This window comes from Buteo buteo, chromosome 20 (genome assembly GCF_964188355.1).
Source record: "Buteo buteo chromosome 20, bButBut1.hap1.1, whole genome shotgun sequence".
Lineage (NCBI taxonomy): Eukaryota > Metazoa > Chordata > Aves > Accipitriformes > Accipitridae > Buteo > Buteo buteo.
In genome coordinates, this window is record NC_134190.1 from 8,355,329 (window position 1) to 8,381,879 (window position 26,551).

The 26,551-nt window shown below is 35.3% G+C and overlaps 1 protein-coding gene across 2 annotated transcripts in view; it reads right to left on the reverse strand.

Moving 5' to 3' along the window:
* DTNBP1 (dystrobrevin binding protein 1) overlaps positions 1 to 26,551 on the reverse strand; it is a 69,851-nt gene that overhangs the window by 30,571 nt on the left and 12,729 nt on the right. Inside the window, exons 6-7 of one of the 2 annotated variants that reach the window (XM_075052295.1) lie at positions 21,154 to 21,286; positions 8,334 to 8,356 (exon numbers count right to left, since the gene is read on the reverse strand). The exons of the other annotated variant lie outside the window; for it this stretch is intronic. Of the exons in view, the coding sequence (XP_074908396.1) occupies positions 8,334 to 8,356; positions 21,154 to 21,286 (156 nt within the window). The remainder of the gene's footprint in view (positions 1 to 8,333; positions 8,357 to 21,153; positions 21,287 to 26,551) is intronic. 2 annotated transcript variants of the gene reach the window in all.

Sequence of the window (26,551 nt, forward strand, 5' to 3'; positions counted from 1 at the left end):
AAACACAAGATTCTCTAAAAATACATGTAGATGAAGCAGAATTTTTAAAAAAAAGAAGAAAGTGTTCCTACCCTCCACTCTCTTCCAGTCAGAATTAGCATTAAAAAAACCTAATAAACACAAGGTTTCAGAAGTATCCGTAACATTAGCATTCTATGGGTTACATTAACTCATTGTCTGAATACTACTTTCAGGTGATAGCCATCATATAAAATCCTGAAATCTAGCTGAGCAAAGAGATTACAAACAAACAGCAGTATCAAATTTGTAACAAAGTTACATTATAGCCAAAACACACAACAAACAAAAAGTAAAAAAAGCATTTAAAGCATTAAACCATTAGTGGTTTAAAGTGCAAGAAGTGACAAAACCAAAAACTATCTTTGATCAGCTGAGTTGCAAGGGCGCACAATATTTGTTCCAAGGACATCTGATTATCTAGTTTGTCCGTAAATAATCTGGTGTCTCTATAGCATCCCTTTCTAAACTTTAGATTTCCTTTAGAAACTCTACTCCCTATTTACAGCTTTGAAAATTCAGACCCATTTCCAATATATATAACCCCTTAGAAATGGATGCCATTTTACGGTTGACCAAGGTCCACCCAAGCCTATATTGCCACTATCAAAGAAGCCCTGTTTTTCCCCCACCAGTTGAAAACTGATCAAAAACGGGCAGAGGGGAAATAGGTTTCCATCATATCAGATTACTAATCCAGGTGACAGTGCAGCCCACCTTTTGGCAAAGCATAATGGGAACCAGCGTTCTGAGGTAGCAATTCAAGACAAAGTTGTAGATAATTTTGTTTCTGCAGTTTAAATACGCTAAAAACCTCTGTTTCTCCCCCCTGCCCCGAAATCTAAATTCTATTTCATATATAGAAAATACAGTCTGTCCTGAACACTTGACACTTGTAGACATTAACCTATTAGGTAACTAATTTATTTCCAGTCATCTGCAAAATAAATGCATACACAAGATACTACCCATTGTAGACTGCTTCACCCCAGAGATACTACTTAATCCAGCAGATGTTTTGTTGTCTTGTCAAAGGCAGCTAATAAATTTTCAACTCCACCTAATGTTCAATAGAAGAGTGTTGCCAATAGGAAAAAAAGTCATGTTTAGGGGGTCAGCAAGAGGCAAGCAATTGCTTTTGTGCATTATCACATGCAGTCCCTATCAAGACAGAAAACTGAAAACTTCCACTGTTCTTGGGTATGTATTCATATATAGAACAAGTTCTGAAAGTATGTCGTTAAGTCTGATAATTCAGCCAAATTGAATCAGATGTGTGCAACTCAGCACCATCCACCTGTGGGCTACAGAAATGTGTATTTGAAAGCTTTTACATCCCAGTGCTGGTGATATCTGCCCTGATGTATAAAGACTCAATTATTTACTGGGGAGGATTGAAATCAGTGAAAGATCTAGAGTGAACTTTCCTTAAATTTCTCTATTTAAAAGGATTTTAAAACATTTTTTTTTCTTTAAAAGGCTTGACTTGAAGTCCATACCTATTTCAAGGAAGGCAAAAAAGAGGACAGAAGTTACAAGTGGCTAGATTCAGATCTAGAAACTTTTAAAATGTGTCCTGACAGGTAAACAGATGAGAGAGTCTGCAAACTTGAACACAAAAAGCTAAATCAAAAGCAAAGTAGCTATAAGGACACTTTACCATTTGTTGTTCTTCTCCATTTGTCTCATTCTATTACACTATAACAAAAGATTTCAGTACTTAAAACTTATTTGCCTTTCACTCAAGGTTTGACTAGAAGTGCCCAAGTCTCAATCTTTCCATTCCCAAGAGAATGGTTACCATGTATGGGAGTCTTGGTCAATTCTTGCCACAGACAATAGAGGACAACGAAAGTTGCAAGGTTCTCCTCCCATAGCCAGGATGGGAAAGAAGCTGGCAACACACATTATTAACTAGAAATCTATCAGTATATTTTCAGCTCATAGCAAAATAGTGAGGAAAAACCCTGAACCCTGAATATCCTTGAAATTTTAACTCCACCTTAGCTTTATTACAATAGAAATAAGCAATTGTTTCCTAACTGTTTTCCGGTATGCCAAAATAAGAGTTGTCTTCTTTTATATCTGTGCTACAAGGTTTAAACATTGAAGTTTTTGACAATGGTCACCTAAATAAATTCTAAAACAATCAGGAAATACTCACAGCAGAAGCACTGCATATCTCCCACAGCATGTTTGGAAGAGGCACCCAAATAACAAAAGACATCCTCCCTCCCCTATTCAAATGAGTCATTGAAATGCAAAATCACAAAATGCAACATTAAATTAGAACTTTCATTATTAACCAACTTGGTTATGGACACAATTTGCCAACAAAAAATTCCTTACAGTAATGAAACTTTGCATGTTCCTAATGTGACAGGCTCTAGGTCTTTGAGGTAGTAGTATATTTGGAAATGTTAAAGGAAATGAACTCCATGTGGCTGGTATGATTTTCTACCACAATGTCATCTACTCTTGCTCATAAGAAACATACAGGATTGTGTGTTCAAAATTACAGAACAACTTCTAGAACAACTACATCATTGAATGTATGAGCTTTGTCAACCACGATCTCAATTGCATACTACCCATGCATCTGGAAGACAACATGAAGATTAGGAAAAAGTTGTTTATTTTGACAGCCATGAGAATACAGCACGATAAAGAGGATCCCTAGACTGGAAGAAAAAAAAATGAGTTTGACACACTATCTGTTGAGGCAAGTAGATTTCAAAAAAAGGAGAACAAAGGGATGGAGGCAACAGACTGCTCCAAACATCATGTACACTTAGAGAAGGGAACAATAAAAGCCAGGAAATTAAAGTTTATATACAAACATATTTAAGCTACTGGTAAAAGGACTGGAAAACTGCAATTTCAACAGAAGGTTCTTACACACATGAAGAGGGATGACGAAAGATCTGCGTATCAAATGTGACCCAGTGACTTAACTTAGAAGAGAAAAGCAAGAAAAAACACCTCTTTACTTCACCAGCCTCCTTCTCAGAAAGAGTATTTTGACAAAGTTTTTAAAACTTATCAGGACTGGTTTGGGAGAGATCTCTGATGCAAAGAGCTGAAAACATATTTTGTTGTATTGTAAATAGAAGTGCTGAAAATGGTCATATGACCAGTTTCCCTGAGCTTGAATGAAACTAATCCTGTTAAAGCTTAGAAATATGCATGACTCAGTAGTCAAAGCCATGTGTGTATCTGCCCTTACAAAGTTTCTGCCACCTTTTATTGTCCAAAAGTGCTGTGTTGCTGATTACCAAATGGCCTCTACTGCTTTAGTTTTCTTTCCAGAAACAAACTCAAAACATTTAATCCTAAACTTTTTTTAAATAAAAAGGGACTTTTAGAAGCAATTTTTAAATCTATCATGTATACAGTTCCCATTTGGACAAAGCCTGAAGTAAACTCAGCAGCATGTTATTGCCATTGTGCAATTCTACTACTTTTATAACTTTTTTTTTTTCCATTATCTACCTCACAGCTCTGCTTCACTCTTCCATCTTGTAAAGAGATTAACAGTATTCTGTAAATATTTACTACACAGTCCTGGCTGTGCTGGAAGAGAAGAAATATTAACTTTAAAAAAAATATGAAAAAAAATTGTACCACGTGCATAGAAGAATGGTGGAATGATTTCAAATCGCAGTGCAGTCATGAATGCACTAGGTTTCAAGTATCAAGAGAAAATAACCACATATTTGCTATCTAATTTCTAGTTTCTCAGCTGTAAAAATGATACACACCCTTTCTAAACCACATAAGAGTACAGTCTATCAAATACTAAAAACAAATACACACTTACACAAATATCAACTAAAATAAATTCTACTGTTGCAAGAAATTGCCAAGATCCACAACAGAGCTTTTTTTTTTTTTTTTTTTTTTTTCCCCCAGCAGCTTTATAAGCCTCAGCCAGGACAGGACAGCACAGGGCATAAGCAAGCTTCTGCAAGCAGTTCTCCGAACATTGGAATTGATGCACGCTAGGAAGAAACTTGCAGGCTACTTCATATGGCATACCTAATGTTTTCATCCATAAATCTATCACCTTTGAGAGCTTTGCTCTCTGAAAGATAAATTACTAAAAAAAATAAACTGGACAATGCTTGAGATGTTTTGCCCTAATGCACACCCACACTTCAGGTACACAAATGCCAGTGTTGTAGCAGAGTATCAACAGGGACATCACACAACTCTGCCTTCTTCAGAGAGAGATCCTTATTACAGAAAAGCAGGAAAGCTTCTAACCTTCACTTTCTCAGCATCACAGATTATTAAACAATATCTTAAGTTTACAGTGTAATAGAAACCCCTTGAGGTTAGAAGAGACGAGACTGGAGAGGTTTGTTCTGCCCCTATACACCATGGGTACAGCAAACAACAAAGGAGAATGTCTGGCCCTGTAAATAGTCTTAACACAAAAGGAAGAAAAATAAAATCTACTTTTCATGATGAAAGAGAGTACAATCTGTAATACAAATGTGAAAAAGGCAGGAACAAATTCTAAAACAGTATCTCCACTGACAAATACAAAAATAATTCATCATTTCTTAAAATAGTGTTATGTACTTATTTCATGCTACTTAAAGGTAATAACATCAACAAGCAAGAGTGTTAGTGGATTCTCAACACTTTTCAATGCTGCAAACAGGTATATACACTGAGCTTTGTTTTGAGCCCCTTGTTGATGACACCTGGTATCCTCAAAGAATATACCACTTTGTACCTTAGTGCACACAGCATGAAGATTTAAATGAAACCAGAAACAGTTCTGTTTCTTGGTTATGTGAAGGTTGATTTTGTTTCAAACAAGTCTTTCATAAATATTAGGTATACAAGGGCACTTAAAATGTTTGCAAGTTTATATACGTTTGAAGATTTCACAAGCTTACTGTGGTCCCATCCAGACTACACCTGTGCATCTGTATCTGTTTATACATAGACAAAACTCCAGGAAACTAAAGTTTTAAAACACATCTGAGAGACCTGTGAAGGTACCCCCTGCCTTGTGAGCCAGACCTGCATTCTCATGGTCAGTGCCAATATACAATTAGTATTTTTTCTGTATTCATTGTGAAATTGATGGGATGCATCACTGAATTCAAGTTTCCAGTGATGTGCTATTTTGACCCTCAAACTATACCAGTTTCTTAATTCCAGTAAAACCTACTTTCTATCCTGAGCAAGGCATGAGAACTCAGCACTAGTGCATGTGAGAGTTATATTTGGACACTGAAAAACATGCATACAACCCTCTTTTTACTGCCTTTAACGAACATATTTAAGGAATGTTGTTGTGGTAATTCAATTTCTGCAGAATCAGATAGAATGAACTTACATATTTATGAAATACATTTTTATGCAAGACATTTACCACCCATAACCTGGAAGCCAATACTTTTTAGCATATGGTATTCAAATTCACAAATAACAACTTACTGTTACAAAAACTGGCGTTTCTGTTCTTTTCCATTAAAACACAACTTAAAGTACAACGGTTTCAACTGCATATGCATTGAAAGATGCAAGTGTATATAAAGGTACTTGAAACAGTTGTTCTTTCCTAGCCCCTGCACTGGCTATTTTATTAACTGAATGTTTATGAACACATTTCACTCTGGACAGGTATGCAAGGATGAATTAGTTGAGGATGTACTCTATACTCGCAATATAAAAACGTAAAGAATCGTCTACCCAACCACTTAACATATTTCAGCTGGAACCAACCTTTCTTGAATACAACAAACCATATTTATAAGCAAGATAAGATTTTATTTATAAAAGCTTTACATAATGGTCCTAATACTTCCTTTCCTCACCTCAACCTTAAAATGTGTTAGGTAACGTACCACTAGAAACATTTGGGTTTTAGGTGACTGTGTTACATTGGTAACTTAGACATGCTTCCTGCTCTTGCTGTTGCCTTTTCCTTCTTCTGTGCCAGGATTTCTCTGGCCACTACTGAGTTATTTCAGCATGCTTCATCAACTGAAACTAAACCAAACCAAATGACACATCATTTTCTGTACAAATCTAGTGAGCCTTGGAAGTAGCCTGAAACAGAAAAATGCAAGGACAAGCCCCCAGTTAGATTGGGCAAAGCTGCTGTAGAACTGAAACATCTGTCACTACGTAATCATGAATCCTTCATGATCAGAAAGCTCTTACTCTCCCTGTTTCTGATCAGCTGATGAAATATATACTAGATTCTCAGAAATTGGCTGAAGGTCCAAAAGGCTGGAAAAAGACTGACTGAAGCCAATCTAATGAACACTTCTATTTCACAATCCAGGTTAACAATAAAAATTCCAAGTAGCATCAGATCTGAGAAAGAACAACCTGGTAAGCAAGAAACCATAAAAACATTTTCTCCAAGCATGTATTTCCAATCAGGCATGCACCTGCTTTTTATTGGTTTAAGCTCAATTTCCCGGGAAAATGTCAGGCAAGACAGTGAAAGTTGTTGCCAAAGTCAAAATATGGTATCTATTGTTTATTTTAAAGCATATTGTTGTCATCTTACAGAAAGAATTTAGACTTGCTTGATATAACTATTCTTGAGAGTTTGTTAGCTATTAGTCCTCTCTTCTGTCAGGTACAAGCTTGTCCATCTCTTCATTGCACGAAAAAACACAGAAATTCGGCTGACTGATGTTCAATACCCATTTTTAATAATCTGTCACTCTGCCTGTGCTTTTCCGGCATTCCACAGCTTCTGCCAATACTTTTGAGTATAAATTCGATCAGTTGGTTCAAAAATGTCCAACACGCCTACAGTATCCTCTAACCTGGTCCTTCCTTGTTATAGCATGAGATCCTACTCCTTTCCCATTGATATTGGCTGCATTAGCCACAGACTGCTGTTGAACTTTTCAGTGAAGAAACACGCAAAGACTTTGGCTTTTTTCTTGGCATCTGTTTGCAATTTTCCCTCTTAGTAAACTAAAAACCCTTTCTTGGCTACCAAGACAAGCCTTGCCTACCCAGGACAAGCCTTTTATAACTAGTATTGGAATTCTGTATGCCTCTGTCGCTATTACAGAACCAGCTACTTAGTCTGGTATAAACTTCAAGGTCAACACACAGCTAACACCTTCCTCTTCCATGAAAATAATTGTCTTTGTAAAATACTTACTGTCAAATAAAATTACAATCTGTATTGGAAAAACAAGAAGCCAAGAGAGAAATAACTCTGGAAACCATCCTCCTGGCTTCCAGAAACTCATTTAAAATGCCTAATCCATACAAACAAAAAAAACAGGATTCACTATTCTCACAAGCATCAAGTACTACGAAGTAGCTGCCTTGCTTTGGAACAGAATGAGCTTAGCATTATCTTTCATTTTGTATTGAGCTAGCCTGTGTTGAAAGCTGTCAAATCAATCTAAAAAAGGGTTGTTATGGTAAGCTACAGATAAAGTGACATTTTACATAATCTGTGTTGCTTGTCTGTTAATGTTAGCTTTATTATTTTCCTTTTTTAGCATTATGTAAAGATGAGAGTAATGAACTGAAAAGGCAAAGAGGAATGCAGCTGATAGAAATTTCCGTCACTTCTTTCAATTTCAAGAGACAATTAATTGACATAAGTCAATGTACTTGACTTCATTCTCATAAATAAAGACTAGTCACAAAACCACAGTCACACCTTATTCAAAGCAAAAGATAATAGCAATTGTCAAGCTGATCAAACTTTAAAATTAGTAGGTAGAGTAAGCCTGAATTTAAGATTTACTGAAAACGGTAGTGTGTTTCATCTATGCACCACAGACAAAGCAATAATACATGACAGATTTTCTAGCTATTTCATATTATGTAGGACAGATATTTGTATATACCTTCCTGTATATCCAACAAGTTGAGCTACAAAAATTCCATTTGTCTGATGTAACATAATACTGTGAAAATTTCCTAGAAATAGCTAGACAAAAGTCTAACAAGTAACAGCCTGCGACTCATGTCAAAAACACATTCATGCTAGAAAAGACATCAACTAGTTGAACACAAAGCCCTTAACTTCCAAAACTGAACAGCAAGAGAAAGGCTTGAATTAGATACAGAATCTCTGAAACCTAGCTAAGACAACAGAACCATCTGTGTTCTTCCTACACTTACGACTGTCCCAAAGAAACCAGTAGCAAGAACAGGTAAATGGAATAATAGACAGCCTCCTGGGGTGGCACAAAATTAACATTGTCAAATGTAGTACTGGAACAGTTCCTTACTAGTTTCACTTAATATAAGAGTTACTGTAATTCTTGCAAACATTCAAGTAGAAAATTAAAAATAGACTTTACCTTTGAAGGTCTCAAGTTCCTTCCTGTTGGAGAAAAGCAGAATTAAAAAAAAATATCTTATTAGAAATACTACATCTAGAACAACAGGAGATATTTTACATGGTTTAAGACTCATTAAAAGATGAAAAAACAAAGAATTTGAATATCATCATATAAAGATAAAATTACTATGTGTGTTTATCTAAAGCAAACACTATCAACCTGTTTAGAAATTAGGCTACCACTTATTTATAAACATGTACAATTACACAAAATATTGCACATTTATATCTAGCCACATAATTTCTAGATACACTGTTGCAAAAATAACCAAGACTTCTTAAGGCTTTAGGTACTAAAACATCCACTGCTTAGCAGAGCTTTGCCAATTTATAGCACAGTGAATAACAATTAGTGTTCCATTTTCACCAATGCTATTCAAAACCCTTTTGGCAACAGTGAAGGAGAAAAATTTGACAATACCACTGACTCAGTTACAACACACTTTAAAGGCAACAGAGGCATACAGTGACATTCCTCAGAGGAGAGGATTTTGAAGTACAGAAAGTGACAGATAACCCACAACAGTCACATACCAGAAAGCTAAGAAATGAAGTCAACAGCAATAGTATATTTTTTCCTTCATACCAGGCCACCTTCCACTTTTCATAGTTATGCAATTGTGAATGCAAAGGCTATAAAACTAAAGGGAAATATTCTCGGTTTTCAGGAAACTGCAAAACGCTCCATTTCCCATTGCTACAAAGTAGTGATTTATCATTAATTTAGAGGCTAAAGAAGAATCAAAGTAATAGCTTAGATAAGGCAGAATGCTGGCCTTTTCCTTACAAAATGCTCATTTATAACGAACATCTTTTCAGTCTGTGCCTTGCAGACTGCCTAGTTAGGCTCTGAATTTTGAAAGCAAAAGTGATTATAAGAAAAATAAATTTAAAAAAGGACCGAACTCACAGTTGTCCAGATAAATGTTTCTATTCACTATCCATAGCCTAAAGCATGCTTCAGTCATTACCGAGTCACCTACCACACTGTTTCACAATACATATGCTATACCATAATAACTCCTTCTCCTCCCTAACAGATGATGCAATACAGCATTTATTCTTGCATCAAGAACTAACAAAACTGTTTCAAGCCTGAAACAACTTAATTTCTAAGCAGGACAAAACTATTCTAAAAGAAGCAAGAGAATACGTTTACCTCCACATTTTCAGTGAACATCCCACTTTTGTCACCAAATGTCAAATACGGGTTTTTGAAAGAATGAGTGCTTTACCAGGAAATAGGGTATAGTGTGATTTACAGTAGAGAAGCCTATTAGTTGTAACTTCCTGTGAGTATCTATTTCCCTTCCTGCTTCTCCAACATCCCCTTCCCTAGCCAGTTTCTCCCTTTTTTACCAGGGAACAAGCTACTTCACAGCACCTGTGATTTGCAGGTTCATACCCTAATAAATTTTTCCTACCTTGCATACTCTAAATATAATTACAAAATTCTTAAACACTCTCACAAGTTGCACTCCTTATTTTTTAATAATGGCATACTAATTGAGAAAACAACAATCACAGGAAATGCTTGTTTTCCACAGACTGAAACAAAACCATACTGAGGAAACATCTTGTGAAAGTAAGAGGAAAAAACCTACGCTACTTGCACCTAGAATCAGGAGGTCTTATGCTACTTATCTCCAAAAGGGAAGACAAAAAAATTACTCATTGTGTTCAAACAGATTAGCAAACAAGATGCTAATACAGTAACCAACTGACAGTGATATTCATTGCTTTTGTCTAAAACCCCACAATTCTCCCTTTCAAAATCCATTTTTAGGGTTGATGCATTAAGCTGCTGTCACTATATCCATATATGTAATTGCCATTCATTAAGAAAGTTGGAAATTAATATTTGACAACACTTTTTTCTTTTTTTTTTTTAACACATACCGCTGAAAAATTTAAAATATCTATGATTAGCATACAGTAAAAATACAGATTTGGAATTTAAGGATCTGCATTACCTAGTATCCTCATACCAACTAAGATCCAAAGATTGATGATTCTTTATATTTTAGACAACATGAATGAAACAATTGCATCTTGTGGTTTCTCACAACACTCAAAACATATATTTAGAAATATATATTAAAAAACACACTCATTGAAAATATGTTCTGCATCAGCAACATGAAGGATTTTTTTCTTTTTTATTTAATCAAGTTATCCAAGTAAAAACTTGAAGTTTTAAAATTTTAATCCTAAATCTCGTTCATCAGCAGCTTTGGTAAGAACCAGACACTAAACTTAAAGTAGAAAGGAGACTATGACTTGTAAAGACACTGAAAAAACCAGATGGCTGAAGATTGTATCAGTACGTTTTCTAGATGTGTAATTACAAAGTTCTAGATGGATGTACAGACAAAAATGTATTACAAAGTGTGACATTTCTCATCCCCTTTGTAAGTAAATAAACATTTTTGTATTTATTGATAAACTGTCAAGAAGAAGATACCTCCTACATCTCTCCAGGAATCTAGAGACAAAAAATCATCTGCAAAAGTAAATACATAGTTTCCTTCTTAATGTAAGTACAATGTATTTGGAACACAGACACTCTATAAAAGAAAAAACAGCTTGAGTAATTAAAATGAAGAAGATTAAACTGAAAACAGTTTTGGAAAACAGTCATCTTCAAAAGGAGGTTAAAAGACAAGCAGGAGGAAAAACTTGCACTGGAAGTAGGCCTGGATGAGTAGCTAGGACTTCTGCCTCTTATTATTTTAGATCTTGCCATATTAAATTACCAGCTTCAATACTATATATTACATTTTTGTATTTGTTTTTCTTTTAACTTTAAATTGTGCATTCTTTGAGGTGATTTTTCAAATTAGGTTTATACAAAAGCTACAGCAACAGAGCTCAGCCTTTGATGGATAGCTTAGTAACAACATCATACTGGAAGACAAAAGTGCAGTGCAATGAATCATCTCAGCAGAAGAGTTCTGTCAACTGCTTCAGCTCAGAAGTGTATTACCCTATACATGTTTTCCGCAGGAAAAGGATAGCCTTCCTCTCTACCCCATTTGTCTAACTAGTTTAAGGCAATTGAAAGCTTTCCACTGAGAAATACTCCTGGATTTTATAGAGTTTTCATCCAAAAAAATTCATGCACTTCACAGACAGATGAGATAAACGTTTCCATTATTATTAGAAAGAAAACACACACCTGCCTTGCCCTCTTGCTACACATGAAGGCTCCTGAAGCCCAGTGTGGGCTGCTCAGCATCTATCCAGGATTAAAGGAACTCTCATGCTGAGTCTGACCACTAATCAATACAACCTATTTGGCATCTGACTATATGCTCTTTTACTTTAGCTACTAAATTTTAGGTTAGTGCCAACAAATCTGACTAGTTACACAAATAAGAATATTCTTTACTTTTTTACAGCTAACAGTAAGCTTTCAGAAGAAAGGACTTAATTAATAGTTGTATTATAATGTAACATAAATATTTCCTCTTGGTGAAAGATGAATTTTAGTACCACTGAGCAAGAAAAAAAGGCTAAAATAACAGGCTAAAGGCTAAAATAATCAGACTATAAAGGCATGGAGGCACTTTAAAAGTAATTTTCCCCTGTGTGTTGTGCAACTTCAGAAGCTCAGCTTCTTTCGTGAGAGGCAAGAGGCTGTACAGGCTCCATTTACACTGTAGTTATGCCCATGAAAACTGTTCAGCCACACATATAGGCAATAATTTTCATCTCCTTTTCCAGTTGCTTGTTTTCATAAAATAGATGGGGGCTTAGTGAAATTCTATACCCCTTGAACTCAGGTGAAAATGACCAACATGATAGCAGCAAGTAAAGGGCAACAATTGCCAGCAAAAACCCAATTGCATAAACCTGGTTGCCTACTTCTTCAAGATAATACTTAAGTCAGCACAATGATATTCAGGTATATTTAATGCCAGCATGAGAGACACACTAATCAGATTCTCAGCCCCTTCTGAGCATGATGGACACAGGTAAATCTGACTATAAACCCCTCTATGTACCACGCCTAAAAAGGCACAGCTGATAATGTCTCATGGTTCAAAATAACCTAAAGAAATTAATCATGCAAGAGATGCCATTGAGAACTTCTCTGAAACATCCCGTCAAAAAAGACCTAAGCCACAGGTATAGAGGAGAGGCATATATATAGACATTGGTAAAAATACAATAGTCCATTTTAGTCTGAAGCATACCTTTTATACAATTTTTTATTTGCAAGAAGTACCATGAATTCTGAAGTGAATTAAAACTGTAGTGCCTTGAAGGTCTGTTGAGACTGTATGTGTCTTTTGAATTATTACTTTTAAGTTACCCGGAATGTTCTGATGATCATGTTGTCAGTGGTCTCAACTTCTTCATTTACAGAAAAGTTGAGCTTCAGGGTTGTGGAGAGAAAATATAATTTTGGAGACAACAGGTGAAACAAACTGTCTACAATCTATAACTAGTCCCACAGAGTAACTGACATGACCAGAACTTACATGAATAATTAGAAGGCAAAATCAAATTCCCAATTACCTTCCCATTCTCCTCAGGCTTTTCATTGCACTATTGGGTTAACCTTACTTTATTCACTGGGAAGAAGAGATGGACACTAGGAGGAAGATTATATTGGTTATCACTGATAAACAAAAATAAATCCAGGAAGAAGAATACAGGAGGAGGAGTCAAAACCATCCTGCTTTAAGTTACTAAAATCAATGGCAATTTAGTTTGTTCAACAAAAGCAAGACAAAGTTCTTAGGTTCTACCGTATCTTGCAAAGGGCTGTAACACTAAGATCAATTACCCCAAGGTAACAAAATACAAGAGAATTCAATTAAATACCTAGAGACCACAGAAACACCACATTCTTTACAATGATGCCAGCAGCCTGAAGTGACAGTTCCATATTTTATCTTCAAGAAAAGAGTAGGCAGATAAGAAAGTAAAAAAGTCATAAATGAATGTCAGGAATGATTTTGTAACACTAGTTCTGAAAGTAACAGCCAATAAATTCAAACTACTAGACCCATGCATAAACAAAAGACAATCTCAAGACAGCAGATAGATGGTAAAAATTGAGGACTAAATCTGAAAGATTTTACAATGAAATATGTTTATAAATGTTGAGTTGTAAATATGATTTACAAACAAAAATTCACAATTTAAAGCAAATATAGCTGCTTATGTGCAATTTAATTTAAAAATACTTCTGGCACCTAACAAGATCCAAAATAAAACCTGAGAAATACTGCATTTCACCTGTTATGTCTGGTACAGTTAAGTTTTCAAAATGATATAAAAATTATTTCCTTCCATAGCCTGATTCAGGCTTTAGTAAGCTAAAAAGCCATGAGAGGGACTTTCCTCTGGAAGTCATCAGAAGTAAAACCCAAAAACCTGAGAACTCAAAACTTATGTCACTTGCATGGTGTGCAGAAATAATTCAAGTACTTTTTTGTGTACTTAGGATTAGCACTTATGACAATGACAGAAAAATGCTTTCCCTCCCCTAGATTCCTGGAGCACCCCTTTCACATCACTTAGGCCAACTACCACTTTGAAATACCTTTGAGACTTAAGTAATGAAAGGCCTTTTAAGTAATGAAAAAAAAAATCAATAAAATCTAAAACTACTACTAAAGTACTCTTAGAATTAAGCAGCAGGCAAGGTTTCTATTTATCTGAAGAAACACTGAAGACAGGTCAGGATTCTTCACCATCAAATATGAAATTTTAGCCAATAAAACAGAAGAGCAAAGCACTAAGGAATTTAAATAAAGTTGCAATGGAGATGTTTTTGTTTCCATACTCAAATGCGGCTACAAAAGTAGCTGACGTCTTTCTGTGTCTTCCAGCAAAACTTCTACATCAACTTCATTCCAGAAGATGGAACGGATCAAAGCAAAATTTTGTAACAATATTTGCAAAGATTAAGTGGTAATCAAGCTAATAAATACAACTAAAAACAAATACTACCCTAACATAATCAGCAGTTCCAGGGTACGGTGAAAGCAGTTCTCTTTGGATGTTTCAAAAAAAGAAACAAATATTTTTCTTGATGAAGAACATTGGGGGTCACCTTTCAGGTGCTATCATTTGAAAGAACAGTAAAAATGAGGGAGATGGCATTAAAAACAGAAGAAAATGGTAGAATTGAAATCATTAAAAGCAACCAAGTGTTTTGTCCTCTGCTAAGAGACTGATACAGGCCATTTAGCATTGGCCATTCCAAACTGGAACCTGAAATGCAGAATAAATTCTTAGCTTCCTCTAAAAGCAAATGCCTCCAGATGTAAGATTTTGCACAGGAACTAGTTTTTACTTTTTTGCTTTCATCCTGTTGCTAACAAAAGGGGACAGTTTTTAAATTTAAATTTTTTTGAACTTTTATCTTAGTATGCAATGTTATCATTGGATCACTAAAAGATGCATGTATCAGCACAGTTTGTTGTTATCATACAACCAAAAGTTTAGGAATCAAAATTTAAAGCTGAAATTTGAGGGAAGAAATTTAAGAGAAGGTAGAAACAATTCCACCACCAGCTCCACCATCTTTAGTCTTTCCTAGAAAGAAAAAGGGTTCCTGCCAACCTGTTTTTGGTAAATAGCCACACAATAAAATCCAGACCTTCTTTTAACTCGGCCGTCAATTTCTTCATAAGCATTAAAAGAAAAAAAATCACAGTATTCAAAAACTGGCCAAACTTTATTCACTAAGTGACATATAATATGCCACAAGTCCACAAAAACAAAGTAGTAAAAAAAGCCTGTAACCCCATATGCATTCTTTACCTAAAATGCTGAATGTGGTTCCACACAGCATGAATGCAATTGTGGCAGATTGTAGTTAAAACTTGTACCACTTCAGGCATCCTCAACACATACCTTTGATACAGGAATGTAAAATCTCTCTCACAGAGGTGTTGTCAATAAATGCATTTAACACATTTTTCTGAACAATTTTTAAACAAATTGCTTTTGGATGTAAGTGAAAAGGAATTATTGAAGATCTCAGGAAAATAATTCATAGTGAAAGACAGACAAAATTTATCAGGAGGCACAATACCTTGCTCAAAAGCAGAGAATGGATTTTACTGTGGTTATGACAAACACCTAAGCCCTGTTCTGCCACTAGCCACAATGAATGAATTACTTTGATAAATAATGCAGTTCTGAGGTGAGGGAGAGTACAAAACAATGATTAAGGCAGTCCTAAACCATCTGTTTCTATTATTGGTACAATAAGTCTGGACAAAGAATGCCTGGTCCTAACAGATTGACAGGATTTGCAGATTATGCCCAGTAACCAGCACTACAAAGGTAGAGAAAAGTTATGCAGGATTGACATAATGTTTAACATTTTCTAGAAAACATTAGTAAAAGGTGTTGTAAGATGCAGAGGATCTAACACAAACATTCAGCCTTTAATCGCAGGTCACAAAAGCTAACAAAGAAAAAAATCTTTAATATGCCTATTCAAAAGAAAACAAAACTATAAGGAGAAGGTACGCTACAAACCTCTTCATAACAATGTCATTGCCTCTCTGCATCAAGCAAAGACCACCACAAAAGGGCAAAATTAAATCAACTGAAAAGTGACAGAAATTATACTGCACATTCACACTTGCAAATAATATAAAAACTGCCAAAACCCCTACAATCTTTGATCTGCTATGTATTCAGTCTTGCCCAATGTTTTGAAATACTTGGAGCACTGACAGGAGTAACATTCACTAATAATGAAGCAGCATGCTCCTCCGGGTTTGATGCATGCAAAATACTGTACTGCAAGTGTTCTCGCAAACAAAGAAAGTTCAGAGCCCTAAAATTACACAAAAGGAAGCACAATTACCAAGGGAACTTTTCCAAAGCTTGTGCAAGCCCAGTTTTTCAGGATCAACAGAAATTCTCATTCCATGTGTCTGTCCAAAGAAGTGCAATAACTGATGGCCATAAAATTAATTCCAGCCAGTTATCACCATGAAAACACTTGCTACTGATTCTGCTGTAAGCAAGCTCATGAACAGCAGGATGGAAAAGACCTCCGCAATCTGAACTCTGCTTTGAGCACAGAAACTTACAGCCAGACAATTAATGACTAATGAAAACTCAAAGCCAGTCATCCACCGCACATCTACCATAAAAGCTGTCCTGAAGCTAATAAAAGTTCTGGATCCACCCTTGCAAAATCATTATTTATGTACCCAGGTACACAGAGGTATAGCAGCTGAAAATCTATACCACCAGAAGACTGATCAAGAAGAATATGGCATGAAACCTTACTTTGATGAAAATTTTGATGAGAACTATGAAACTTATAGCTAGAGTCTTAGAAGTAATTCACTGCACATTTAATGTTGGAAGGAAAAAATATACTTGATTGAAACATTTGCAACAATGGTATATTTTTTACATATCAAAAGTTAATTTGTTAAATTACATGTAAAGCTTAAAAGGGTTATGAAATTTATGAATTTAAATTCATCACTGAAAATGATATACTGTACAGAGTACTGTTCTAGCTTATCACCTGGGGAATGCTATGGGATCTAAACAAGATCTAGACACAGAAGTCTTCTTTTAGGCAACACGATATTGCATGGCAGTGTATTAGGCAATTCCATCTTCTCTCTTTTGCCCTTGGTAAAAAACATAATTAATTTAGGTCAAACAAGATCACAAAAAAAAGGGCAGCTTTTTACAGTGATGCTGCAGGAGGTAAAGATAGTATTTGAAAGCAAAACATAGCAAAAAAAATAATTTTTTGTATGTTAGTGAGTAAATAACCATTAATTGGCCTAAGTTAGAGGAACTTTTTGAAAAAGCAGACTAGTCTTAATTGTCTAAAGAAGTTTTTTGTATTTACTTTTTGAGTGTTTATGTTGGTCAGGCCTAACGTAAGCCACTGTAACTGCAACAATCCTTACTGTCCCTTATGTTCCCAAAGCAAATAGAAAGAGAGATAAAACCAACATGAGACCATACAGAAGAAATAAACAGTGGTAACTTAAGACATTTTCTCACATACTCATCTCTAACCTACAAGATACAATTTTATACCCTTCTGAATGAGAAAGTGAATCAAACATTACTCTCTTCCAGAAGCATAAAACCACCATCATGGCATGGCAATGCATCTAACAAGAATTATGACAATCTGTCCAACTCCTCATCTACTGTACTAATTACCAAAGCATAGGGGTTTCACATTATTTGACAACAAATAAACCTTTAAATTACAAAATTGGGAGTAAATATACATTTTAAGAACATATTTTCTCTTCAGGTAAAGCATTTCTTTAAATCTCACCAGAAAGGAAAAAAATTGGTACCACTAAGGTTTGCAATATTACTGAACATTCACCTGTTGAAGTATACCCTAGCATCAGGGTATACTTCAGATTCAGAATTTTAGATTTCTTCATTCATTTTCCTTCTATGTCTGTTCTCAAAGCAGACAAGTACTGAAAAACAGAAAGGATCCTTAACCAAGACATTGTAAAAAAATTAAAATTCAGACAACTATGTGTAAAGTCAAATGAGACACAGTAAAATGTATTGACTCATTTCCAGTGACAAGGACTCTTTGCTATCTCCAATGTATTCCTACAAAATGTTGCAGCTGGGCAGGTCCTTTTAATTGATAAAACAACCAGGTGTTTCTATTTTTCAAAAAATGGTGATCAGTCTGAAATGGATACAAATGGTACTAAGAGCTTCATAGGAAGTACAGCTTCAGGACAGAAACATTTTATCTTATACCATAAGCCTGCAATTCGGTGCACATAAAAATTGGCACAGAAATGAGCTTTTGATGGTGCTTCCTAAAGGACACAGTGCACTTCCTTGGGAATGCAAGAACTGCTGTTGGAGACTGGAGGGAAACAAGGAGCCTTCTGCAGTCAGAAGCAGTACATCCTCAGTAGGAGGATGAAAGGAAGAAGAATTGTGCTTGATTAAGAAAAGGACAGGAAACAAAATGGCATGGTTTCATGTTAACATACATGCAAACAATTGCAGCAAGACTAACTAGAGAAAACAAGGGTGAATCTAGACTTCATCCAACAATACTGGTACCCTGATCAGTGGATTTAAAAAACAAAAAAGAGAATATTAAAAATCCAGAGATACATACACAGAAAAACAATCAATCCCCCAAAACACTGGGCTTTAAAATATATTGTGGAAAATACATTGGATTGATGAATCTACTTTGTAACTAGTACTCAACACAATGACAAAAGAGAAAAAATTGATCTGTTTGAACTGAAATAAAGTTGGTCTATTTAATAGGGAGACCTATTTCTGAAAATCAGTTCCCATAGTTACCATAAGCTGCATTTCAAAAGTTTAATGTTGACCTAAAGCACTTTCTTCTAAATCTTTCACACAGGAAGATTTTTCAAAAGACTTGAAATCTGTGAGCTTCTAGCCTAAGCTCTACAGTGACTTTACAATAAAATTACTTTTTGTAACATGCTTAAAATAACCACAGTTTCTACAGTTTGTTTTCATCTCTTCTTTCATCCCTATATTGTCAAAACACAGGATTATTTTTTTTTTTTTTTTTTTAACACAAAACCACTCACTCCCTGAAAATAATTCACGTGTTAAAGAGAGAGCATAGACTCCTGAACCCCCGCTTGATTTTTTCAGTAGCCGGTATCACAGTAAAAACCCCAAACACTAAAGAGAGGAAGATAGGATATGAGTTCCAAACATACATAACAAATCACACTCACATTAAGTTAACTGGCTGTTCGTTCTTCAGGTATCTACATTGGCAAGAGTCCTTCTAGTAACGACCTAGCAGTTAATTTTTTACCTAAATAAGTACAGTGGTAATGATCAACCAGAAATTACCTGCATTTTTCCTGTTTTGTCTAGATCTGACCAAATGTAATCAGCTTATAATTAGGTTAAGTAGTTTGCTTAGCATTCTATATATAGAACTGATTAGATGCTGCTAAACAAAGTAGGCAACAGTTTAACACTATTTTGACGTTGAAAGCAGAGGCAAGCGGAGGGGGAGAGGGAGCAAGGACAGCTTAGAGAACAAACAAAACTCAGAAAACTACAGAAAGATTACTATATTTTAGGGGGTACAAATCTGTTGCTTCATGCACTTTTTAAATTTTTGTGTTATTTTGTTAAATAGCACATATTTAGAATTTTGAAATTATTACCATTAAATATTTAATTATTTAAATAGATCAGAACAAGTGAATATTCAGCCATACTGACTACTGTTGACTCTTCCTGGAGAGAGAGAAAATGGTGTTGCCCTGCCTGGGGAAAAAGAAAATCCAGGTTGCAGGAAAACGACAAGACCACTGCCGAGGCCCTGGCCTGAGGTTAAGCTAACTGAACAGGATGTGAAAAACTAAAGGACACAACAGGAAAAATTGACATGAGAAATTGCTGGATGTGACAGGTAACATAGCAAGAAGCTGAAAAAAGCTACAGATAGCACCATGAGGGATGGTTGGATTTCACAGCTGGTTAAAGGGAATTTAAGTTAGAAACAGCCAAACTTCACAGAAAATTGAAGGGGGATCTTTAAGGTATCAGGCACCTTCTGGGAGGCAGAACTTGCAATGCCAGCAGTACTTCAGTAACCTTATCTGTAACACCACAGAAGGCCAAGATTCCCTAGATAATGGCATCAGAAATACCAAATTTGAGTAGTAAAACCAGGACCAACAGGGAAAAAGTAACTAGGGGTGGATAGTTTATTTGGGAGGACACTGGAATTTAAAAAAAAAGAAAAAAGAAAAATAGGTACAAGAGTGGCAAAAGGAGGGTCAAGAAAGAGGAAATCAGATAAGCTATGCAAAATGTGACAAGTGCTGTCTGGCACAGCCCTGCCCTTGATCACCACATCCTAATTAGGACCATAAACCAAACCAGTTGTTCTGACCATACCACATGAGTCGAACTTGCTTCCACAATCAAGAGAAGTGTGGAGGGTGCCAGGGTGCTTCCCCTGGCTAACAGGAGGACACCAGGTTTGACAGATCAAGTAACCTCGTTATCCCCATGTCAGTGCTGGCTCCGGGTCTGTCAGCATCCCTAACTACCAGCATCACCACTCCCTAACACAGGCTGTCAGAGACTTTGACAAATTGCTTCAATTTAACTCCACATGTCTTCATTTACAGAACAGACTTAATACTGCTTTTCTTATCTCCTTCAGTAAGGTTATTTTTGGCACTGTCAGTAACAAAACCAAAAAAGTCAAGATTTAAGTTATTTAAGCTCTTAACGTTTATCTCTTACTCCTTTATCTTTAGGTAAACTTGCCTTTGCAAGTAAGAGAATGGCAGGAGAGTAATACCTAACATACAGAGTGAAAGGTACTCATAGAACAGGATAGGATAGAACTGAAAAGAAGGTAAGAGGAAAATACAGTTCCTAACTTTACAGGTTACAATACATGGGAAAAAAAAAAAGAAATTAAAAAAACAGGGCAAGGTATTAAAAGAAACAACTTATCAGTGCTTATTAACAATAGCCCTTATCCAATTGTTTGTAAAGAATAATAAGCACAACTTAATCTTAACAACAACGTAGTGATAATTTTCCAAATACACACACTCATTGTTCATCACCAAGAGTTAGACCAACACTTATTGAATCTATTACAAATTTGCAACTTCCTGTCAAAGATTACTGTTTCGTTAAAAGATGAAAATAAAAGGGGTTATATTATATACAGGGAAAAAATAATAATAACAAAAGGCTTATATTTTATGCTAATTTATATTTATAGCAATTGTTTTATTTACCTTTTTGTTTTCTTGTAGTTTTCCAGCTGTAATGTCTGCATACATTTGTATCTTTCCAACTCACACTGTTCACATAAGTCCTCAAGACACAATAGATGATTCTCCATTTCCTCAAACTTTGCCTCTAGCTGGGCTATAAGAAATACTTATATGAATATCAAATTGTATCAACAGATGGACAACTCAACTGAACAGAAACAGGAATTCATAAAGGTACGTAATTAACATGGTAATAATTACACATATATAAACAGCTCAGAAAAACAAATACTAAAGAGTGACAGCAGAGCTGTGTTAAGAGAGATCTATCTGAAGTTCCCTTTGTAGTAAGACACTGAACCACTGTATTTGCCCCAGCATCTTGGTCTCACAGGCTTGTGATCTGTATTTCAGAAGCATCCAGAACCTATAATTTAATTTTGTTTCTTGGGCTGTCAGTTTACCCCTTCCTGCCTGGTATCAATCTGAGGAACAAAAGTGTGCTGACCAAGACCAGTACTAATCTTAAATTATTCAAATGAAGTGAAAGTAAAGCATAGTGGGAGAATTTTAACTCTCACATGACCTTGTGATAATATAAAAGAATACAGACTTTGAAAGTTTACTCTCAAGACAGACCCTTTACTGATAGGTGAATCTCTAGATTTAGTTATTTTACATACCCATGCACTTAAAAACACACAAAACCTCTTAATCAACTCTTTAACCATAATTGTTCAGAGTCTCAAGCTAAAAGAGATCATGCCTATGAAAAGTGCTGAGAAACCTGATCTTATCCCATAGCTCACCCTGTTTTGAGCAGAAATTTGGACTAACGAACTCCTGAGGTCCCTTCTGACCTGAATTATCTCATGTGAATCTTGTATCAAAGGATCACTCTCCCTGTGGGTGATTAATGCTGAACTCCATGGCCCTCCTTGGGATCCCAAAGTGGAAAAAACTATTTTCCCCAAACTCTAACCAGCTAGTCACTCTGGGATGGAGCTGTGTGAATACAGGACTATTATTCACCCTTTTGTCAGGACTTCTTCTATGCCACAGGGAAAGTAAATTGCAGGAGGAAGGATAAATCACATTTTTACAAACAAAACAGCAACCAAAGAATAGAAGGGATTTTGCAGTTCAGAGACAGATACACTAATCCGTTGCAGTGCATGAACTTGATTGTTGATGCAAAGAACTACACAGATGAAGGAATGAAATAGCAGAAAACCTAAAGCAACTCTGAGTTTTGGCAAATGGCTGTTTCACTTTTGCCTGTAACAGACAGAAGCAATCTTCATAAAACAAGACAGTAACTATTAAGTTCAAGGTAGAAAAAAGTGATTTAAAGTTAATGTGTTTTGGATGCTCAAAAGGAGGAAATAGCAAGCTGAAGGCATCAGTCAATCTTCAGTTCTGGTTTGGCCATTCTACTTGGAGCATATCCTGGAGTGTACAAAATTTCAACTTTCTTAGCCATTACTCAATTAGAAATTGCTATCCTAGTGGTCCCTCTAAGAAAAGCAAAAGTTAAGACCTCATAAACAAATTTCCTAGCATGCAGAGTCATATATTCAGAGCCAATTACTTAGTAAGATTTTTAAGTCCCTAACAAGTAAGATACTGCTCCACAACAGTCAGAAAGGGAAACATGAATCATATAATCAGATGTCCTTAAATTATTTATCTGTATACAGATCACTTGCAGCAGTGAAAGGAAGTTGACAATGTGGAAACAAGTTTGAGGGGGAAAAAAAAAAAAAAAGTCTTCAGTTCTACAGATTGTGCTGTGGAATGTGCGTTATTTACCACACACTCAGCTTCCTCTCACAAAATCCGGATCTATTAGAAGGGCAATATCATGACTACAATTACGACTGGTGGTCCCTTTTTGCTTAAGAAATGGACTTTTCTGAGTGCATTAAAATCCAAATGTCTGCATTATGCTAACTTGCTTTTCAGAATGATTGCTCATTTATTAATCTGCAAAATTCACAAACACAGCAGAGCTCAAGATAATTTAATAAGGTACCTATCAACCAGTGGTTTTTCCACTTAAAAAAACCCACCACCTGCTTTGCTGTACTTGTTATTGAATTAATATTAAAAGACAACAAAGAACAGGAAAATAAAGAGGATGAAGAAAAGTGAATTCTAGAGGGCAACTGATTCCTTGCACTAGCATTTGAGCAGCCTCTAGTGGCAACTGCAGAAAACACTGTGATCCTGAAGAAAAGGAATGAACATTTAAGATGTCTCCAGAAGACAACAATCCCACTTCACTGCAACACAGGTTTCAGAATGTTTCCTTCTGAAGTGAAAGAAAACTTAGTTGCTTTTCACAAAAAAAAAATTGAAGACTAGCTGAGAATGTACATGCTGTGCATCAAAAGGAAGTTCAAAAAAAAGCTACATATTTAATTAATTTGAAACTTAAGCCATGATGCTTTGAACAGCTCTTATCTATATTCACAGATAAATAATCTCATACTTTTATAAAGGTATCTAGCAAAAATATGAAATCTAGAAATTAATTTCCAGTTTATAGTTCACAGTGGCACCTAGAATGAATCTATCCCAGAAAGCCAGCTAATGTTCTAAAGAATACCTGCAAGACTACTACTACTTCTCCAGCTCTTCAAGAAATCCCACAACCAAGTGGTCAGGCAACAATCACTACCTCACTCTGAAACAACATTGCTATGAAGCAGAAAAACATCTCCTCCTCTTAGTATTTTTAAGAAGGCTGGAAAAAATTCATTGTACCTTTCGATTAAGAATTTTCCTGTATAGTAATACGTCACACTTGGCAGACACAATATTTTTTATTAGATAGTTGAAAAAAGTCAGATGACATCATTCCAATTTATTAGTTTGACCTGTATTTCTTACACTATCACAGGTATATCACCATTACAAGTTTTACTTCTTAGTTTTCATTTTTTTAAAGTATGTTAATGCTTGATCAGATGACATTAGATTGAATTATCTTCCATCAGTGTACACTGTTTAGCAGCTACTCAGGTATTAAAGTATTTATCTAGAACTCAGGAATTGCAAAAAACAATTTTGTTCCTGACAACACTTTCCTTCTAAAGTTTAACTAATTTAAATTTACCACATAAAATTTCTTTTAACTGAAACCTATGTAACCTATAGTTCTGCAGTAGTACAAAAATTGTTAGAAAAGCTACATGACAGCTATACATCAGAAAATATTAGTTTTCAGTTTTTCCTACTATAAGTGCAGCCTGCCTGCACTGTCCCAGCCACCAAAACAACAGGAGCCACCAAGGAATATGAAAGAAATTTTTACAAAGTTCATTTGTTTTCTGACTAAAAGACAAAAAGGCAGAAAACCGAAAGGATGGAAACAATTACATCAAAGAAATTCTCTCTACCTCTAGGTCAGACAGGGACACAGATTACTAAGCTTAAAATAATACGAGCAGTGAAAGACATGTATGTGCAGAAAGAGCTCAATTCGGCTGCAACACTTTAAAAAATTCTTTACATAATTACAGTTCTACTAGTGCTGATTTTAATTTGTTTTTAAAGAAAAGATCTTAAACCCAGCTAGAATCATACCATTCACATGAACCTGAAGTAGCTTCTTGGCTGAAACTACAGAGCAAGAATACTAGGATGTTTTTCCTTCTGCATTCAAGCCACAGACATTTCCAAGTTTACAACACCAAACTATATGCCTTTTATACATATATACCTCTACCTTACACAACAACCCTCTCCACTGAAGCATTCTGCCCTGGAGCCTATGAAAAACTCCCTGTTGAACATAGGTATCATTACACTATATTATTCAAATTCCCTGGTTTTACCTACACCCCCCCAATATTTTCCCTGACTTTCTCAGTAAAAGCTAAATGCTGTTTCATCTCAAACAAAAAACTCACAAAAGCAAAAAAAGTATCAGTAGTTTTTAAACAACTGGTCAACCAGTTAGAAAAACTGTTCTAATTAATTATAAATAAAATATTGTTTTCTTTAACCATCTTCCCAACTGCAAATTATTACTCATTTACAGTAGAAGTTTTTACAGCTCTCCTAACTTTAAAAATAATTTTTAAGTAAAAAAAAAACAACAACACTAAAAACTAGAGTCTTCTCATGGCATGTGTGTTCTAGATTTCTGCATTACAAAACATTTTCCAGCTCTTTTTCAAGAGCTATCAACTGCTAGATGTGAATGAAAAAGAAACTGTTATTTAAGTAACCAAACACAATTCAAAAGTCCAAGTTCAAATGCCAGCTCTGTGAAAAATCTTGATTGATATATTGTCTGGTCTTAAATTCCCTTTTACTTGACCCATACCTACTAGTATCTAAATCCTGACATAAGCCACAATTAATAAATAGATAATAGTAAACTAATGACTTATCTTCCCCAAAGATACTCATGCCTTGCCCAAAGAAGTAAGTCTGTGGGTTGTTACTCACTACACTTTTTCCTCCTATAGAAGTACTGCTTTAGAGGCTATCTACAAACTGATGAAATGAGCAAAAATTAAATTCTATAATCTCAAAATACAAGATGTTGCTGGAAGTATATTGCAGTATTCTAACTGGAAAAATCTTTGGCATTTTTATCAAGAATTAAAAAAAAATAAGTATATTGCATTAAAACATACCTTTTTTGCTGCAAAACAAGTACCCAAAACATGGGGTATTAAGTTCTTAAAGTAGCTAAAATGTTACCAAAATCAAAATCTTGTATTTAATGAAAAAGGTATTATAATCACTGTGACCTTATATTTCACAAGTTTTACTACATTTCCCTAATGTATGAAGAGGCCATTAAGAAGACTTTAATCCCCTTTCTGAAACAAAGGGTACATGGCCTTTCTTTCTTCTCTTTTATGCAAAACACTTGTGCTTCTCCGAACAAATTGGATTGGATTTTGCAAAGCTAGAAAACAACAACCTTCATACCTGATACACAATCTGAAAATAAAGCATGTCCTTCTTCTCAAGATATAAACAAGGATACTTCCCCTAAGCAGTGAGAAAAGTTTCTGTTTCCCTAATGGATTTACACATTCATCTTATCCATACCTGGAAAAAAATATTTATTAAAGATTACGAAGCAATGGCTTTTATCCCTGTGAATATATACCCAGCCTTATTTTCTTCCCAGTCTCACCAGTCTAAATACTATCACCCTACATTGGATCTGCCACCTATGTTCGTGATCAGCCTTTCTGAAACCACTATCAAGTAGATGCTTAACATTAGATGTTTAAAAAAAAGAGTAGTGAAAATTTGACTTGGATCAAGGTTTGGGTGCCTTGATTTGCTGAAATCAAAACAGATATTTGAGCAAAATGCCCCTGCTCAAACATGAAGCATATTTCATATTAAGGCAAGTATGTCAGATATTGGCAAGCGGGTATTTTCT